Below are 17,393 nucleotides of genomic sequence, written 5' to 3' on the forward strand. Positions count from 1 at the left end.
GCATCCATGCTGTGATGAGTAGGGTTATTGTTACCAGGAATCTGCCCTCCACCCACATCCTGCTGTGGTCACCCCAGATTCCAAACCGCGCCTCCGGACTTCGGACTGAGGCTGGGAGGCGGAGACACCCCCCCGCACCCCGCCCCAAGCCCGCACCTCCAGGCCCTGGGGACGAAATTTGAAGAAGGCATCATAGATCGGTGCGGGCGGGGACGAGCACCGGAGAGCGAAGCGGGCGGGCGAGAACGAAACGCAAGAAAACCACGCGGGCGGGGACTAGAAGCAGCGAGCGCGGCGCGCGGGCTGGGACGAGACCCAGACGGTGACGCGCGCCCGGCCGGTTCGGCTCGGGCGGGGACGAGAAGCGGCGCTCGGGCGGGCGAGGACGGCGGCCGGCGCGGGCGGGCGGGCGCGGCCTTTGTCTCCCTCCTCCTCCTCCTCCTCCTCCTCCCGGCGCTCTCGGCGGCGGCACGGGCCCCATGAGCCCGCCGCCCCCCGGCGCCCGGGCCGCCCGCAGCCCCTGACCCGACCTCGGTGGTCGCCATGGCCGAGGCTGTCGGGGGCGCGTCCCCGGAGGGCGAGCGAGGCAAGAGGCCCCCGCCGGAGGGAGAGCCCGCAGCCCCGGCGTCCGGAGTCCTGGGTAGGTGTCCGGCGGCTGCGGGCCCTGGGTGCGCGCAGGGGCCGGATGGACAGCCAGGGGACTTGGGGTGTGTGCGGGGCGGGCCAAGCGTCCCAGGCCCCGTGAGCCAGCACTGCGGCGGCGGCCCGGCGGGTGGGGCTGGGGCGGCGCAGCGGGCGGGGGGTCGCAAGCCCGAGCCGAGGAGGACCCCATGGGGGCTGCGGGATCGCTCCCTCCGCGCACGTGACGGAGCCCCACGGCCCCGAGTTCGAGTCCCAGCTCGGTGTTTTTTGGTGACCTTGGGCGCGGGACTCGATGGGGCTTTGGCGCCTCAGTTTCTCCATCTGTGAAATGGGGGCGAGAGCCGCACCCAGCCCCTGCCTTGGGGGGGGGAGGAGGCGGGTTGGGGGAGGGCTCTACGGGTTGTGGTTTGGGGCCTCCAGGGTGAGGAAGTTTGGCACATGAGGGCCTGCGTGGGCGGGGGAGGTGCGCCCGGCTGGACGGCAGGGACACGCGGCGAGGCCGGGCCTGGGTCTCCGAGCGACCCGGCCGCGTCCTGTCCTGCCGCCGCCCTAGATAAACTTTTCGGGAAGCGGCTCCTGCAAGCCGGCCGCTACCTGGTGTCGCACAAGGCGTGGATGAAGACGGTGCCCACGGAGAACTGCGATGTGCTCATGACCTTCCCAGGTACCCCGCCCCGCCCCGCCCCCGCCCCGCCTGCCCGGCTTCCCGGAGGGTCAGGCGGCCCCGGCCCCGGGCCCGCTTGGTGGCTGGCGGAAGCCATCGGGTGCCCCTGTGCCCCCCGGCAGACACTACCGACGACCACACGCTGCTGTGGCTGCTGAACCACATCCGCGTGGGGATCCCCGAGCTCATCGTGCAAGTGCGCCATCACCGCCACACGCGCGCCTACGCCTTCTTCGTCACCGCCACCTACGAGAGGCGAGTCCCGCACGCCGGCCTCCCCTGCGCTGCCCCTGCCCCTGCGCCTGCCCTGCACCTGCCCGCCCGCCCTGCGCTCCGCCGCCCCCGCCCCTCCCCGGGAGGCCCCTCCCGGCCGGGCCTCCTCGACCCCCGGGCCGCCCCTGGAGCCCACGCCCGCCCTGCGCTCCCCCGCAGCCTGCTCCGCGGCGCCGACGAGCTGGGGCTGCGCAAGGCCGTGAAGGCCGAGTTCGGCGGGGGCACGCGCGGCTTCTCCTGCGACGAGGACTTCATCTACGAGAACGTGGAGAGCGAGCTGCGCTTCTTCAGCTCGCAGGTGGGCCCGGCCCCGGGGGTCTGGGCCGGGAGGCCGCCCCCCGACCCCGCCCCCAGCTCACGGCCGCTTCTCCCCCCACCCAGGAGCGGCAGAGCATCATCCGCTTCTGGCTGCAGAACCTGCGGGCTAAGCAGGGCGAGGCGTTGCACAACGTGCGCTTCCTGGAAGACCAGCCAATCAGTGAGCGAGGCGGGGCCACAGGCAGCCAATGGGGTGGGGTTCTTAGAAGACAGCCAGCTCCATGGGGGTAGGAGGGCGTGGCCTAGAACCAACCAATCAGGGCTGCAAGGGAGACTGGGACAACCAATGAAATGAAGGGGTCGTGGTCTCAGCCAGGTGGGTGGGGCCTCGCCCCTTGGGAGGCGGGTTCAGGACCACGGACAGCGCTCCCGCGTCCTGTGTGGCCGGAGCCCGGGGCATTTTCCAGGGCCAGGAACCCAAGCCCGACGGCTTTATTTGAAAAGTTCTCCGCTGGGCCCCTGCACCCTTTCTCCCCCCTGGGAAAGGCCTCCGTGGGTTTGACGGCAGGCAGGCAGAAACGGGAAGTGGCGCCCGGGGCGGGTGGGGGCTGACCTGGGCTCCTCCGCCCCTCGCCCCGCAGTCCCCGAGCTGGCTGCCCGCGGGATCATCCAGCAGGTGTTCCCCGTCCACGAACAGCGCATCTTGAACCGCCTCATGAAGTCGTGGGTGCAGGCCGTGTGTGAAAACCAGCCTCTAGGTGCGGCCAGGCTGGGGGCTGGGGGCCGGGGTCAGGGATCGGGGGGGTGAGCAGGGCTCCCAGGAGGCCGGCCAGGCTGACAGGGACCCCCGTCCCCCTGCGTCCTGGGGCAGATGACATCTGTGAGTACTTCGGTGTGAAGATCGCCATGTACTTCGCCTGGCTGGGTTTCTACACGTCCGCCATGGTGTACCCGGCCGTCTTCGGTTCGGTCCTCTACACGTTCACCGAGGCTGACCAGGTACTGGGCAGGGGGCGGGGCACACACCCAATCCCGGCGAGTTTCCTTCCTGGACCAGCCTGGCCGACGGCCGCCCTGTCCCCCGCCTCGCTGCCCCCCACAGACAAGCCGGGATGTGTCCTGCGTGGTCTTCGCTCTTTTCAACGTGATCTGGTCGACGCTGTTCTTAGAGGAGTGGAAGCGGAGAGGGGCGGAGCTGGCCTACAAGTGGGGGACGCTGGACTCGCCCGGGGAAGCCATAGAGGAGCCACGCCCACAGTTCCGGGTCGGTCTGGGTGGGGGGCGCGCGAGGGGCGGGGCGAGGGTGGGGAGCGGGGAGAGCGCGATTCTATTGGCGGGTGCTGGCTGGGAAGGCTGTGCGAGGCGCGGCCGGGCAGGGGTCAGACGCAGCCCCTGTGGTCTCACGCCGGCCCGGCCCCCTGCCCCCTGCCCCCTGCCAGGGCGTGCGACGCATCAGCCCGGTGACGCACGCAGAGGAGTTCTACTACCCGCCCTGGAAGCGGTTGCTCTTCCAGCTGCTCGTTAGCCTCCCGCTCTGCCTGGCCTGCCTCGCCTCCGTCTTCCTGCTCATGCTGGGCTGCTTCCAGCTGCAGGTGAACCCTGGCCGCCCCCCGACCGCCGCCGCCCCGCGCCGCCCAGCCCCGCCCAGCCCTGGGCTCCTGCAGCCCTTCCCTCTGCCGCTGGGGGGAGCCACCGACTCAGCCACCCCCTTGCCCCAGCAGGAGCTGGTGCTGAGCCTGAAGGGGCTGCCCCGACTGGCCCGCTTCCTGCCCAAGATCGTGCTGGCCCTGCTGGTCAGCCTGAGCGCCGAGGGCTACAAGAAGCTGGCCATCTGGCTCAACGACATGGGTACGCGCCGCCCCTCCCCGGGGAGGCAGGTTCCCTACGGAACCCCTTTGGGGAACCGGGCGCTGCGGCGGCGGCGGCGGCGGCGGGGAGGCGGGGAGATGGGCGGATCCCTCACGCACCCCCTCGGCCCCTTAGAGAATTACCGGCTAGAGAGCGCCTACGAGAAGCACCTCATCATCAAGATTGTCCTGGTGAGTGGGCAGGGGGCAGGTGCACGGGGCGGGGGGCTCTGGAGGGGGCGGGGCGCGCAGGTCCGGCGAGGCGACCCCCCCCCCCTGCCTCTTTCCTGCAGTTCCAGTTTGTCAACTCCTATCTGAGCCTCTTCTACATCGGCTTCTACCTCAAGGACATGGAACGCCTGAAAGAGGTGGGGTTCCCTGCGGCCAGCGGGGGGCAGCCCTGGCGCTAGGGCTCCACGGGCTCTCAGCCCCTCCCCCCTCCTCCATCCTTCTCGCCTCTCTGTCTGTCCGTGCTTCCTCCCATCTGTCCATCCACCTGTCCGTCGGTCGCTCCACAGCTCCCGCTCCTCCGTTCCGCCTGCTCCTCCTCCTGCTCACGGCGCGGGGCAAAGTACGGGCAGGTGGCAGCCTGCGGGCCCCGCCCCCCGGGGTGGGCAGTGCAGTGTGGCTTGTGCTGGGGGCGCAGCTGGGTGCAGATGGGGCCCCGCGCGGCCGGCAGGTGCTAAGTGAGCCCGTGGCAGGGGCGGGGGGCGGGGAAATGCCCCCTGTCCGCCTGGGCTGGCCGCGCTCCGAGCACGTGCAAGGTGGCCAGCGGCTGAGCCACCGGGGGCCTCCGTGTCCTGGGTACCGCAGGCGGCCGGCAGGGGGCGTGCCCGGGCACGTGGCGGCGGTGGCGCCCGGCCCGGTGCCCGGAGCCCTGCCTGCCCTCCACGTGGCTTCTCTCGCCCCCTCCCCGCCCCCAGATGCTGGCCACGCTCTTGATCACCCGCCAGTTCCTTCAGAACGTGCGCGAAGTCCTGCAGCCGCACCTGTACCGGCGGCTGGGCCGCGGCGAGCTGGGCCTGCGCGCCGTCTGGGAGCTGGCCCGCGCCCTGCTCGGCCTGCTGAGCCTCCGGCGCCCGGCGCCCCGCCGCCTCGAACCCCAGGCCGACGAGGGCGGCGGCGGGGGAGGGCGCAGATGCCCGGGCGGGGGCTGCGGGGCTCCCGAGGAGGAGGAGGAGGCGGCGGCGACGGTGGAGCGGCGGCCTGCGGGCGAAGGGGGGGACATGGGGGACGGGCCTCGGGGAGGCGAGGAGGAAGAGGAGGAGGAGGAGGAAGAGGAGGAGGAAGAGGAGGAGGAGGAGGAGGAGGGCGAGGAAGGTGGCCTCCTGGACTGCGGGCTCCGACTGAAGAAAGTCAGCTTTGCCGAACGCGGCGCCGGGCGGCGGCGGCCTGGGCCAGGCACGGAGGCCTTCCTGGAGGAGGGGAGCCCCACCCTGGTGGAGAAGGGGCTGGAGCCCGGCGTGTTCACGCTGGCCGAGGAGGACGATGACGAGGCGGAGGGGGCGCCCAGCAGCCCTGAACGGGAGCCCCCAGCCATCTTGCTTCGCCGGGCCGGGGGCGAGGGGCGCGACCAGGGGCCGGACGGGGGCCCGGACCCGGAGCCTGGCTCGGGCGAGTCGGCGGCGGGGAGGCAGAGGCGGCAGAACCGGTCGTCTTGGATCGACCCGCCCGAGGAGGAGAGCTCGCCCCAGCTCACCCAGGCGGAGCTGGAGAGCTGCATGAAGAAATACGAGGTGGGCGCGGGCGCACAGCCCGGGGGAGGAGCGGGTCCGAGGGAGGAGGCGGGGGGGGGGCGCACAGTCCGAGGGAGGAGGCGCGGGGCTCACAGCCCGGAGGAGGAGGCTGCAGTCAGAAGGCGGAGGGCGGCCAAGTTGGCAGGGGGTGCCCTGGGTGGTCCCGACAGCCCAGCCCGAGGGCGGAGCGGGCCTGAGGGAGGAGGCGCCCTGAGCCCCGCCCCGCCGCGCCCCGCCCCGCCGCCAGGACACCTTCCAGGACTACCAGGAGATGTTCGTGCAGTTCGGCTACGTCGTGCTCTTCTCGTCCGCCTTCCCGCTGGCCGCGCTGTGCGCCCTGGTCAACAACCTCATCGAGATCCGCAGCGACGCCTTCCGGCTGTGCACGGGACTGCAGCGGCCCTTCGGCCAGCGCGTCGAGAGCATCGGCCAGTGGCAGGTGGGCGGTGGCTGGGAGGGGGAGGGGCTCGGGGACCCCCCCCCACGCACGCCTGAACCTCCCACCTCCCGCAGAAAGTCATGGAGGCCATGGGCGTGCTGGCCATCGTGGTCAACTGCTACCTCATCGGCCAGTGCGGGCAGCTGCAGCGCCTCTTCCCCTGGCTGAGCCCGGAGGCGGCCATCGTGTCCGTGGTGGTGCTTGAGGTAGGCTGGCTGCCCTCCCACGACCACCACCGCCGCCACCACCACCATCCCCTGCCACCGGCGCCGGCGAGCCTCAGGGCACCAAAGGGCGGCCCGGAGCCTGCAGCCTCTTCTCCGTCCCCGCAGCACTTCGCTCTGCTCCTCAAGTACCTCATCCACGTGGCCATCCCCGACATCCCCGGCTGGGTGGCCGAGGAAATGGCCAAACTCGAGTACCAGCGGCGGGAAGCCTTCAAGGTGGGCGGGGCGGTGGGCGGGGCTGGCCGGGGCGGGGCGGGGCTGCTCAGTGGGGCTGTGATGGGGACAGGTCCCAGGTGATGGGGTGCCCGGGCCCAGGTTCTCAGCGGGAGGTCGAATTGCAGACAGCACAGAATCCGGTGGAAGGAAATTGGTTCTCCGTGTCCGTAGGTTTTTATTTTTTTAAATACCCGCTCCCTAAATGAGCGCAGCTCCACCCGGGCTGCGGGTCCGCGGCACTCCCGGCTCCATCTCTGGCTGGCGCACGCTCCTGGGAGGCCACGTTGGCCCGCGGCCACGGACGGAGCTGGTGGCCAGCGAATTCCCAGAAAGCACCGGCCGGAGTCCAGGGATACAGCTGGTGCCTAATAAGCCTTTGGAGCGCTTCCCGCCCCCGCAGGGAGCCCCGAGCGCGCGCGCCCGCTCCCCCAGGTCCCCTCACGGCGGCGCCTCCTGCCCCGCAGAGACACGAGCGCCAGGCCCAGCACCGGTACCAGCAACAGCAGCGGCGGCGGCGCGAGGAGGAGGAACGCCAACGCCACGCCGAGCACCACGCCCGGCGCGAGCGCGAGGCCGGCAGCCGCGAGGAGGCGCGGGCCGAGGGCTCCGGGCTGGACCCCGCCGCCGCCGCCGCCGCCACCGCCGCCGCCGCCGCCGCCGCCTCCGAGAAGTCCTCCACCAAGGCCAAGGGCAGCGGGCCGGGTGGCCACGGCGCCGAGCGCCCCAAGCGCCCGGGGTCCCTGCTGGCCCCCAACAACGTCATGAAGCTCAAACAGATCATCCCGCTGCAGGGCAAGTTCCTGTCGTCGGCGGCCGCGGCGGCCACGTCCTCGCTGGCGGGCTCCGGCGCTGGCCAGGCCACGCGGCCGCCCCCCGCCCAGTCGCCCACGGGCGGGGACACGCGCCTGCCCGCCTTCCTTAGCTTCAAGTTCCTCAAATCGCCCGAGACCCGGCGAGACCCCGAGCGCAGCCACTCCCCGCCCAAGGCCTTCCACGCCGGCAAGCTCTTCCCCTTTGGGGGCGCCCGGGCGGACGCGGGGGCCAACGGGGCCGGAGGGCAGCAGGCGCGGTCGGAGGGGACCCCAGGTGGCGGCGGCGGCGGCGGCGGCGGCGGCCGGGCGCAGAGGAGTGGGCAGGCGGAGGAGGCCCCGGCGGAGGAGCTGGAAGCCCCGCGGCCCGAGGACGAAGGCTCAGGTCACAAGCTTTAACTCGGGGGCGGGGACGCCGGGCTGGCTTTGGGGGGGTGGGGTGGGGCTGAAAGGGACAGAGACGGCCTGGTCTCTGGCACCGATTGGGGAAGTGGGTCCGTGGTGCGTGCGTGGAGTCCCGGTGGAAAAACCTGCTCGGTCTCTCTCTCTCTCTCTCTGTCTCTCTGTCTGTCTCTCTCTCGTTCTCCGGGCCCCTGGACAGCCTGGAGCCCTGTGCCTGACCCTCCTCACCGCCCCCTCCTCCCACTCCGGGAGGGATCCCCAAAACCCAGCCTCAGCCCCCTCCCAGGGTGCCAGGAGAGGTGAGGGGGCCCCATCAGACCCCACACCCAGCTCACTCTGGGGGGACTCGACCCCCGCCCCCCAGGCCTCTATGCAAACCCCTCCCCCCTGCAGCCCAGAGGCATTCCTGGAAGAGGAGGCTACGGCCGCCCAGCCAGGGAGCCCACCGGGCGACTCAGAGACAGGCCCCTGGCCCCAACCTCAGCCCAGGGCGCCCCAGAGGGCAACCAGGGCCAGGCACGTAGGTCAGAAGCGGGAGGGACTTCCTCAACCTCCCGCCCTGCGCTCCCGGGGCTGGGAGGGGCCAGTGCCCAGGGGCTGCCCCGAAGACCCCTCCCCACCCCTCCCTGCCCGCCCCGGTCTCTGATCAGAAGCAATAAGGCCTTCCATGTGCCTGCAGGGCCGGGAGGGGGCGCGGGCAGGGCGGCCAGCCCGGCGGGGGGCGGCGGCGGGGGGCGGCAGCCTCCCCGGAACGGCCCCTCTCGCCTCCGCAGGGACAGCGCTGGCCCCTGCCCTGCGCGCCCGCCGCAGCCGGAGCCCCGCGCAGCCGCCGCCGCCAGTGCCGCTGCCCCGGCCCCCGACGCCGCCCGCCGGCTGCTGGCAGTGGGACGGGCCGTGGGGCTGCGGGGGCGAGGGCGCCGCCTCCCGCCCGGCCCCGCCGGCCGCCGAGTGCCCGCCCTGCGTCCTGGCCGGGCCCCCGCCGGCCCCGCAGCCCCTGCCGGGGGACGCCAGCTTCTACAGCCTCCCGCCCCCGCCGCCGCTGCCGCCGCCGCCGCCCACCTCGGAGCCCCCCGCGTCCCCGGCGCCCTCGCCCAGCCCCAGCCCCAGCCCCCAAGCCGTGTGCTGGCCCAGCGGCTGGCATTAGCTCGGCCGGCCGCCGCCCTCTCTCCTGTCAGATGCAGCAGCGGGCACTGAAGGCGGCGGCGGGAAGACGCGCCTGGCCGCGGCCCCCAGGACAGCCCCAGCATTGGCCGAGCCCTCCCCGGGCTGTGGGGAGGGGGAGGCAGGGGCGCCCGGCCCCCCCCATCTGCCGTTTCCTTTAAGACCAGGAGGTGGGGGAGGGGGAGACCAAAGGCGACCCCTCCCCCAAACACCAATAGGAAAACACACTGACAAAGAATAGGCGGTTATTTATTTGTTTTTAATTTATTTTGTCATATTTTTGTAAAACGGCAGAAATGCAATAAAAAGTCTATTTCAACAGTGCCGGAGGTTGGAGCAGTGGAAAGCGGGCTTGGGGGCGCCCCCGCCGCTGGCCTCTGATGGCCCAGACCTGGGGCTTCCTGGGGCCCCAAAGCCTCAGTGGGGGAGGAGCTGCAGGGCCCCCGGCCTCCGCTTGGGGCGCCCGAGACAAAGGAAGAGACGGACGGCGGTGACAGAGGCGGGGCGGCCCGCGGCGGCTGCCCGGTGGTGGGGGGCACAGGAAGGAGGTGGGAGTGTGGAACCCGCCCCCCACGGCGGCAGTCCCCAGAGCCGCCATCCTGAGGACAACAGGGGCAGACGGGACGGGCCACGGCTGGGCGGGCGGGGACTCGAGGGGGCCCCTGGTGAGCTGGAGGCCACCCCAGCGGCCTGTGAAGAACGTCGGGGGGGGGGGGCAGGAGACCCCTCACCCTGGCTGCGTGTGTCCGTGCTGGGCAGGGACACGACAGAGCCTCGGGTGCCGGGGTGGTGGGGGCCACAGCCGTGAGACCCTCACCTGGCTGGACCGAGGCAGGATGGGGAGAAGTGGCCGGCAGGCACCGGTGGCCCAGCCGTGGGCAGACCACGGGGCCAGGAGGTTCCTCAAAGGGGGGCGGGGGGCCCAGGCCCCCTGCGGAAGGACAAGGGCGAGGGCAGGGCTGCCACCTGCTCCCCCTCTGCCCCATGCCCGCATCCCATGGCCTGTGAGCCCCGGGGCCCTCAGCCGACCCCCTGCCCTGTGACCACAGGGTCCCTGCCACACGCCGTGGCCAATGCTGCCGCCACCGCCGCGGGGGGAGAAGCCGGCCAGGGCAGGGGCCCGCAGAGCGGTCATCTGGGTTAGGACCCTCCCAAATCCACAGCTATGGAAACCAGGTTCAGGGCCACAGACCTGCCCAAGCCCCCGACAGCCCGGGCCCTCTGCTCCCTGGGCGGCCACACCACCGCCGCCGTGGCTGGGGCCTCCGGGCCATGGGGCTCCACGCCGGGCACTGTCTGGGGGACACTGGAGCGAGGCAGAGGGGCGGGCCCACGCCGCTCTGGGCCTGGACGGCGGCCGCGCAGGCGCACGGAGGGGTCCTCGTCCTCTCGGGGGGCGGCGCTCCGCGGCTCCGTCGTCCGCGGTGGGGGTGGGATGCCGAGGCGTGCGCAGCAAAGACGCCCGGGCGAGTAGCAAACATCCTTTTATTGGGGTGGACACGGAGCACGCACGAGTCCATGATAAAATGACTTAAGAGAAGAATCCGGAAGGGCCGACTTCGCCCCGCGCGCGCGCATGCTCAGAGTGAGGTCTGGGCACCGTCCCAGCGGGGGTCGGGGGGGGGGCCCCGGCCCGGCGGGCGGGAGGGGGGAGGAGGCTGCTCAGATGTCCAGGGGGCACCGCGGCCCCCAGCCCGGCCTCCAGGCCCCCGCCGAGGCCCCGGCCTGCTCTCCGGTTCTCCAGGTGGGGAAGCGGGGTGGGCGGGGCGGGGGGCGGGGACAGTTGTCTGGAAGAAGCATCTACCGACATCACACTACCGGGTCTCACGGCCCCTTTAACCAACGCTCCATACCGTACGGGTTACAGCATAAATAAAAACTCAAGGAAAATAAATACATCAGCTCCTATGAGGTTGGAAGGGGTGCGGGCGGCGGGCGGGGACGGGCGTGGGCGCGGGCGGGAGGCCGGGGAGCAGCGGGGCGGGGCCGCGCCCTAAGTGTCCTCGTGCATGTCCGGGCTGTCGGTCCGCGCCACCTTGCGGGGCGGCGCCGAGCTCTCGCCCTCCAGCTCCACCTGCTCCTGGTCTCTCTTCTTGGCGGCGTTCTGCGGGTTTGGGACAGGGGGCTGAGCCGCGGCAGCGGGGGTCCCTCCGGGGGCGCGGGGGGCAGGGGCACAGGACGGTGGGCAGGTGTGGGGCTAGCACGTGGGAGGGGTCGCTCCGGCCTGGGGTTCCCCTTCCAGCCTGGCCCATTCCCCATGCTCACGGCCAAGGGCAGAAGCAGAGAGACCCCCATGCGGACCATGAGAGATTTTAATTAAAAAGGGGGACGGGGAGGGGTCTCTGGACTGCGATCACCCCTCTGCCGCTGCCTGCGGCTCTAACCGCGCACACGCTTCATCAAAATTCTCGGCCACCACCATCAAGTCCACCTCATGCCCCGGCCAGGGTGTGGTGGCCCCCCCCCCCCCCCGCACTCCTACTCAGCCCTCAAAGCCCCGCCCCGCCCCGCGGGCTCACCTTTTTGTCCCATTGCTGATGCAGGTAGCGGAGGAGGATGTTGGTCTTTTCTGTTACAATGACTGCGGAGGGAAGACGGAGCAGCCTCAGGGCCGGCGCAGGGGTCGCCCCGGCGGCGTGGCCCGGCCCCACCCGGCTGGACTTCAGGGACTGGGGCGCGGGCGGAGTCAGCACCCCCAACCCAGGATGCCGCCGCTAGCTGGGACCCCAAAGGCCACACACGCGGGATCCCTGCTTCCCCGGGGCCCAGCGCTACCTGCAGGCGGGGCAGTGGCCCCGCACGCACGCAAGCAGGCGCAGACGCGCACCAGGAGCTCGCGGGTCGGCTCCGCAGGCCTGGGCTCCGCCTCCCTCAGGTCCTCCCAGCCCCTGTGTGTGTGTCCTGGCTGAGACCGCCCACGTGGACCACCGGGGCCGGCGGGGGCCGGGCAACCTGACCCAAGCGCAAGGGGGCAGGACCAGCTCATGATACCCGCGCGGGGGGGCTCAGGGGGCGCCCAGGGCGCGCCAGCTTTCCGCGGCTCCCACGGGCAGGCACGCGCCGAGCCACAGAGCGGAGCCCCAGAGCGGCGGGCTCCTCCCCGCTGAGCCTGCAGGGGGTGAGCGGAGGACGTGACCCCAGCCCAGTCTCTGGCGCGGGCTACTTACTCTGTTCGGAGGGGTACTCGCGAGTGGGCAGGTAGACTGAGGGACGTCGGTTCTGCGGAGGGGTGGGGCGGGGAGAGTCAGGGGCGCGGGCCCTCGCCCCAGCACCCACCCTTCCACGCCCGCGGGGAAGCCGAGCGGCGCCCCGCACCTCCCCGGGCCCCCGGGGAACGCGCGCGCTCACCGAGGCTTTGCACACGGAGTCGGCATGAAATCGACTAAAGTTGCTTTTGTTGTACACAGGCAATCCTTTCAAAAAATCTGCCTGGAAGACACCGAGGGGGCGGGTGAGGGCGCAGCCAGTGGCCGCCGCGCGGGGTCCCCCTCGGCGAGCGGGGTTGGCGGTGGGCCCTGTCCTCCGCCCCCCAGCCCCGTCCAAACCTCTCAGAGCGGCGGGAGCCAGCACCCAGAGGCTCAGGTTGAAGGGACGGCGGGGCGGGGAGTCAGCCTGGCCCTCCCGCAGCCCGCGAGGCGCACGCGCACGCGCAGCTGCTCCCCTGGGCGCTGTGCACCGTAACCCACTAAGTGCGCCCGGGACGCAGGGCACTGGCGCATTCCGGCTGAGCCACCTGGGAGAGCCTGGGGAGCCCCAGAACCCCGAGCTGGATCATTGGTAGCCCCAGCCTTTTGTTTTGTTTTTAAAAGGAAACTTTTCTTAAGACAGAGAGAGGCAGAGAGACGGGGAGAGAAGGGGAGGGGGGGAGGGAAAGGGAGGGCAGGAGAGGGAGGGAGGGGAGAGAGAGGGAGGTTGTCCATCCGCTGGTTCACTCCCCAAATGCCCACAGCAGCCAGGGCTGCTGAAGCCAGGAGCCAGGAGCTCCATCCAGGACTCCCACGCAGGTGCAGGGCCTAAGGACCTGGGCCGTCCTCCACTGCTCTCCCAGGCCACAGCAGAGAGCGGGATGGGAGGTGGAGCAGCCGGGACTTGAACCTGCGCCCACATGGGATGTGCACTGCAGCGCTGGCTCCCGGCCCCAGGCTTTTAAAGCTGACTCAGCTTTTCAGCAACGCTGTGTGGACTGGAGGGCCCCCACACGTGCCAGCCAGCCCCCTGCCGGGGGTGGGGTGCGGGGCCCACATGTGAATCGCTGACCCTCAGAACGGCCTTCCGGGCCCTGACCCTATCCCTCGGGCCTGTGCCGGGACGATGCCTCCTCCTGTCTTCTCTCCCGACCCCACACGCGGCAGATGGACAAGGGGTCTGGGGCGGGGTCAGCCAGCGCCCTGGACGCCCGCCCACAGGTTCAAGTCCCGGCTGCTCCAGTCCTGACCCGGCCCCCTGCGCACGTGCACCCTGGGAAGCAGCGGCTGTTGCTCACATGCCCGGGCCCCTGCCACCCCCACGGGAGACCCAGGCCGAGCTCCTGGGCTCCCGGCGTCGCCGGCTGCGAGCATCTGGGGCAAAGCCCTGGGAAGAGCTGCATCACTCTGCTTTTCAAAACAGGAAATGGTAGAAAATGACAGCGGCGCAGCGTAAAGCCGCCACCTGCGGTGCCTGCATCCCATGGGGCACCGGTTCGAGTCCTGGCTGCTCCTTCTGAGCCAGCTCTCTGCTGTGGCCTGGGAAGGCAGTGGAGGATGCCCGAGTCCTCGGGCCCTGCACCCGCGTGGGAGACCTGGAGGAGGCTCCTGGCTTCGGATCGGCACAGCTCTGGCCGTTGCAGCCAATTGGGGAGTGAACCAGCGGATGGAAGACCTCTCTCTCTCTCTCTGTTTCTGTAGCTCTGCCATTCAAATAAATCTTAAAATCAATCAATCAACAGACTGCAGGGCACAGCGGCACCTGTCTCCAGCGAGAACAGTGAGGAAGCCACTGGAACCCCTCCCACCTCTCGCACACGCTCTCCCCTGCCTGAGGACCACGGGCTGGAGCCCCCAGGCCCCCGGCACCCTCTGGGCTTGGCTGGGGCAGCAGGATCCCTCCTCCCCAAGGCCCAAGCCCTCTCTGCAGGGTCCCAGGCCAGCCCAGGGAGCTGAATGTCACCGGGCAGACGCCCCCTCCCCCACAGGGGGTGCCCTCACATCCGGGTGACCCAGAGCTCCGCCCCAGTCCTGGACCCTGGGACCAGCCTCACCCATTAAGCAAGGTTTTCTTTGAAAATTAAAGACGTATTTATCGATTCGACAGGCAGAGAGAGACAGGTCTCCCATCCGTTCCGTCACTCCCCCAGTGGCTACACTGGCAGGGGCTGGGCCGGGCTGAAGCCAAGAGCCAGGAGCTCCATCCGGGTCTCCCGCCTGGGCGGCAGTGGCCCCAACCCACGTCCTCCGCTGCTTTCCCAGGCCACCAGCGGGGAGCTGGATTCGGATCCGGATCCAGCGGTGTGCATTTGGCACCGGGGAGCTGGGGCGAGCATGGGGCACACGGGCAGGGACCAGGCGCTTGGCCCGCGGCTTACAGGTGCCTGGGTTCAGTTCCTGGCTCCACCCGGGCCTCCTGCCAGGGGGCGACCCCGGGAGGCGGTGGGGACCCAGCACGGGCTCTGGGCCCCGCCCCCACCCACCTGACAGGGCCAGGTGCAGCCTGGCCCCGCCCCCAGCCACCGCAGCTGGGACAGGGGGGCCTTGCAGACCCTGTGTGGGGCCTGGGGCTGTGCGGGGGCAGAGACCTGGCCAGTGTGAGGCCTGCAGGGTGAGAAGGGGGCCTGTCGCTCCTCTGCTGCTCCCCCTCCGTCCCCTGCCACACCCACCTCAGCGCCCCCCCCTGCTTCTCCCCAGCGCCCGGGCGCGTCCCCTCGCCCCCCTCACGGGACTGGCACCTCGCAGGGGATGGACAGCCTCGCGGCGAGAGATGCAGGGCCCCAGAGCTGGCTGGGCACCTCCCAGCCACCTCCCCACGACCCACGGAGTCCGCGCGGCCGGGGAAGGGGCTGCGCCCAGGAGCAGCCGTTGGCACCAGCGCGTTTATGCTGAGCGCAGGAAGCGCCTAGCACGGGCGGCGGCAGCACGAGGCCTCACAGAGCACGGGGTGGACGCCCCCCGCCACCGCACGTGGCTGGCCACAGCTGCTGCCCAAAGCCGCCCCCTCCACGCCGGCTAGGGGCGGCGCTCACAGAGGGTGTTCCAGGCAGCGGGTGCAAAGGCCCTCGGGAGTTAGGAAGCGCAAGCAAGGCGTGCGGGGGTCGGGGGGGGGTGCTGAGGTCACACAGGTGGGCAGAGGCCGTCAGGGGAGGGGTCCCGGGGCTGGGGGAGGCTGGGCGGAACCAGGCCTTAGCGCCCCAGAGTGGTAGACGGTGCATTGCAGCCGGAGCCGAGAAAAATCCAGAAGCCAGGGGGCCCGCCTTCGCCCACCCCCTCCCCCCCCCCCCCGGCCTGGGGGCTGGGGGCTGAGACTCTGGGATGGGGGCTCGCGAGGGTGGCAGCGGCGGGGCTGGGCAGGGGCTGGGCCGCCGCCCCCGCTTTCTCCAAGAACCCCCGGCCCCCAAGAACGGAGCCGGCGGGCATCGCCCCCACTTCGGGGCGAGGGGACAGCGGGCCGGGCGTGTCACCAGCCCCCGCGCCCCCTCCCCAGAGCTCCCCGCGACGTCAGCGCGCTCGATTGTCACGAAGGGTCACAGCCCGGGGAGCCCGGCGGGGGCGGGGCGGGGGTCGGGGACCCCGGGGCCGCAGCCGGCCGGCGGCGATGTCGCACTTCCTCCGGCGACAAAGCACCGCATGGAGCGCCGCAGACCCCTCCCCCGCCCCGGCGCCCAGGCCGGCCTCCCGACCCCTGCAGAACCGCAGCGGGCTGCGGGGAGGCGGGCGCGCCGACGGCAGGGCCGGGCCTGGGGGTCTCGGGGGACCCCCGTCCCCACCCCCAGGCGGTTTCCGGGGGGCAAAGGCGACCCGGAAATGATTGAGTTGTCAGGGCCTGGAAGCCCAGATGGGGTCACGGGTTGGGAGAGGGAGCTGGGGCGGGGTCCGGGGGTCGAGGGTCACAGGTCAGAGGGAGGGGCGGGGCCGGGCCGGAGGGGCCGGGGGCCGGGCGGTGGGGGGCCTCGGGGGATGCGCGAGGTGGGTGGGCCCGCGGCACCATTTTGTCGGGCGGGGAGGGAATTCGGGCCCAGCGGCCGTCCTCACCATCTTCCGTCTCCTCCGTCGCCGCCCCGGCCGCCGCCGCCGCCGCCGCCGCCGCCGCCGCCACAGCCGCCGTCTTCGCCGCCGCCGCACAGTAACTTCCAGCCACGGCACAGCTCACACTGATGGCGCCACCGCCGCCCGTCATTGGCCCACGCCCCGGCCCCGCCCCTCTGGTGTAGGGCCCTCGCGCGCTCCCATTGGCTAGGTCCGGCAGCATCGCGCGCCTATTGGCCGCCACGCCTCCTCCCTTGATGATCAAGTTAGGCTGAGACGGCAAAACCCCGCCCGGGACTGAGAAGCAAAGGGAAGCGATATCCGGAAGTGGGCGGGGGCGCGCCGCAATGCCTCCTGGGAGTTGTAGTTCGCCACCGTCGGGCGCCTAGGCAGCTGGTGTCCACTAAAGTGGATTGCGCTTTTTTCCTACGGTGGCTCAGGAGGTTTCCACGGCAGCCCCCTCCCCCAGGTCCTAACCCTGGAATTCAGGACACCCAGTGGGTGTGACACCCTAGATTTGACATCTCAGGCTCAGCTCGAGCACCTGTGGCTCGCCCCTAGGATTCAGCCCCAGACTCAGGCCCCTCTGGGCTCCTCAGCCTCCCTGTATCCTGACCTCCGGCCCAATCCTCGGTCCCAGACACTGCCACTTCCTCCAAGAAGCCCTCCCCGACTGCACGCTGCCCAAGCCCAAGTCCGATGCCAGCTCTGAGCTGCAATGTCGCATCTGCCCGGGTGCGAAAGCGCTCCCGACGGCCGCTGCAGGGCCCAGCACGGGAGAAGCAAGAAGGAGCCGGGGAGCCTCCGGGGGCTGCAAGGCCAGGCCCAGGGGGACCCCAGGGCGGCAGGTGGCGGGTCGGAACCGCCCCCCGCCTCCCACTTTCCCACCAGCCTTCCGCACACAAGACAAGCGGCAGCGGCGACACGGAGGAGTCGTTTAATGGTGTTCGGAGCGGGCGGCACCTGTCGTGTCCGACCCCTTATCTGGGGCCTGGGATCCGCTTCGAGATGACACGGTGGGGGGCGGGCGGGGGTCGTGCGTGGCCAGGGCCGTTCTGGGTGCAGGGGGTCGCAGTCTGGGGAGCCCCCCGCACGAACGCAGTCTGAGGAGGCCCCCGCACGCCCGTGGTCTGCGCAGCCCCCCACACGCCTGCGGTCTGGGGGAGCCCTCGCCGTCCTCAGTGGCTCAGCGACCGGCGCCCCTTGAGCATGCGCCGCAGCACCACCTGCACGCCGGCCGCCGAGCTCAGCCGCCGCACCCAGCCGTGCTTGTGCTTCCGCTTCAGGTTGCTCGGCTGGTACTCGTTCCCGCGCGTCCGGCCCCGCGCCTGCGGCGGCCCGAGCAGCCCCCACCAGGCCCGAGGCTGGAGCCACCTGCGGGAGAGGTCAGAGGGCGCGCTGAGGGACCCCGCGCAAAAGCCGCCGCACCCCGCCCCGGCGCCCGGGCCCGCTCCCCCGGCGGCTCACCTGCCGCCCAGCACGGCCGCCGACCTCCCGGCGGG

General features: G+C 71.5%; 3 protein-coding genes across 4 annotated transcripts in view; 1 reads left to right on the plus strand and 2 right to left on the minus strand.

Moving 5' to 3' along the window:
- The first annotated feature begins 291 nt into the window (after positions 1–291).
- On the plus strand, positions 292–8,998 carry ANO8 (anoctamin 8). The gene is made up of 18 exons (XM_089315815.1): positions 292–640; positions 1,196–1,306; positions 1,429–1,561; positions 1,739–1,877; positions 1,961–2,057; positions 2,479–2,595; positions 2,709–2,836; positions 2,940–3,101; positions 3,277–3,429; positions 3,559–3,685; positions 3,821–3,876; positions 3,978–4,052; positions 4,608–5,420; positions 5,668–5,859; positions 5,934–6,065; positions 6,192–6,302; positions 6,767–7,496; positions 8,287–8,998. Exons 1-18 carry the CDS (start codon positions 544–546, stop codon positions 8,655–8,657), a joined length of 3,744 nt encoding a protein of 1,247 aa, XP_089171941.1. The 5' UTR covers positions 292–543; the 3' UTR covers positions 8,658–8,998.
- Positions 8,999–10,142: 1,144 nt separating this feature from the next.
- Positions 10,143–16,057, minus strand: DDA1 (DET1 and DDB1 associated 1). 2 transcript variants are annotated; one of them, XM_070058963.2, is made up of 5 exons: positions 15,898–16,037; positions 12,023–12,103; positions 11,842–11,893; positions 11,194–11,255; positions 10,143–10,778 (listed from the first exon to the last, which is right to left on the minus strand). In XM_070058963.2, exons 1-5 carry the CDS (start codon positions 15,898–15,900, stop codon positions 10,668–10,670), a joined length of 309 nt encoding a protein of 102 aa, XP_069915064.1. In that variant the 5' UTR covers positions 15,901–16,037; the 3' UTR covers positions 10,143–10,667. The 2 variants fall into 2 exon arrangements, with proteins under 2 accessions (XP_069915064.1, XP_089171945.1); XM_089315819.1 differs by having other exon boundaries at positions 10,146–10,778; positions 12,023–12,099; positions 15,898–16,057.
- A 755-nt stretch (positions 16,058–16,812) lies between these two features.
- The window catches only part of MRPL34 (mitochondrial ribosomal protein L34), a 702-nt gene continuing 121 nt past the window's right edge, over positions 16,813–17,393 (minus strand). The window contains exons 1-2 of the mRNA XM_070058964.2: positions 17,359–17,393; positions 16,813–17,265 (exon numbers count right to left, since the gene is read on the minus strand). The exon at positions 17,359–17,393 is cut by the window's right edge and continues 121 nt beyond it. Of these exons, the coding sequence (XP_069915065.2) occupies positions 17,070–17,265; positions 17,359–17,393 (231 nt within the window). The 3' untranslated portion in view covers positions 16,813–17,069. The remainder of the gene's footprint in view (positions 17,266–17,358) is intronic.

The sequence above is a fragment of the Oryctolagus cuniculus genome, chromosome 16, assembly GCF_051225735.1.
Source record: "Oryctolagus cuniculus isolate XC-2025 breed Fujian yellow rabbit chromosome 16, ASM5122573v1, whole genome shotgun sequence".
In the NCBI taxonomy this organism is placed as follows: Eukaryota; Metazoa; Chordata; class Mammalia; order Lagomorpha; family Leporidae; genus Oryctolagus; species Oryctolagus cuniculus.

Coding starts and splice junctions, on each gene's coding strand:
- ANO8 (XM_089315815.1), top strand. CDS start 544: ATGGCCGAGGCTGTCGGGGGCGCGTCCCCGGAGGGCGAGCGAGGCAAG. Junction 1,878..1,960: donor TGCGCTTCTTCAGCTCGCAG/GTGGGCCCGGCC, acceptor CCCCCCACCCAG/GAGCGGCAGAGCATCATCCG. Junction 4,053..4,607: donor ACATGGAACGCCTGAAAGAG/GTGGGGTTCCCT, acceptor CCCCGCCCCCAG/ATGCTGGCCACGCTCTTGAT.
- DDA1 (XM_089315819.1), bottom strand. CDS start 16,042: ATGACGGGCGGCGGTGGCGCCATCAGTGTGAGCTGTGCCGTGGCTGGA. Junction 11,894..12,022: donor ACTCCGTGTGCAAAGCCTCG/GTGAGCGCGCGC, acceptor ACCCCTCCGCAG/AACCGACGTCCCTCAGTCTA. Junction 11,256..11,841: donor CGAGTACCCCTCCGAACAGA/GTAAGTAGCCCG, acceptor TTCCCTCCGCAG/TCATTGTAACAGAAAAGACC.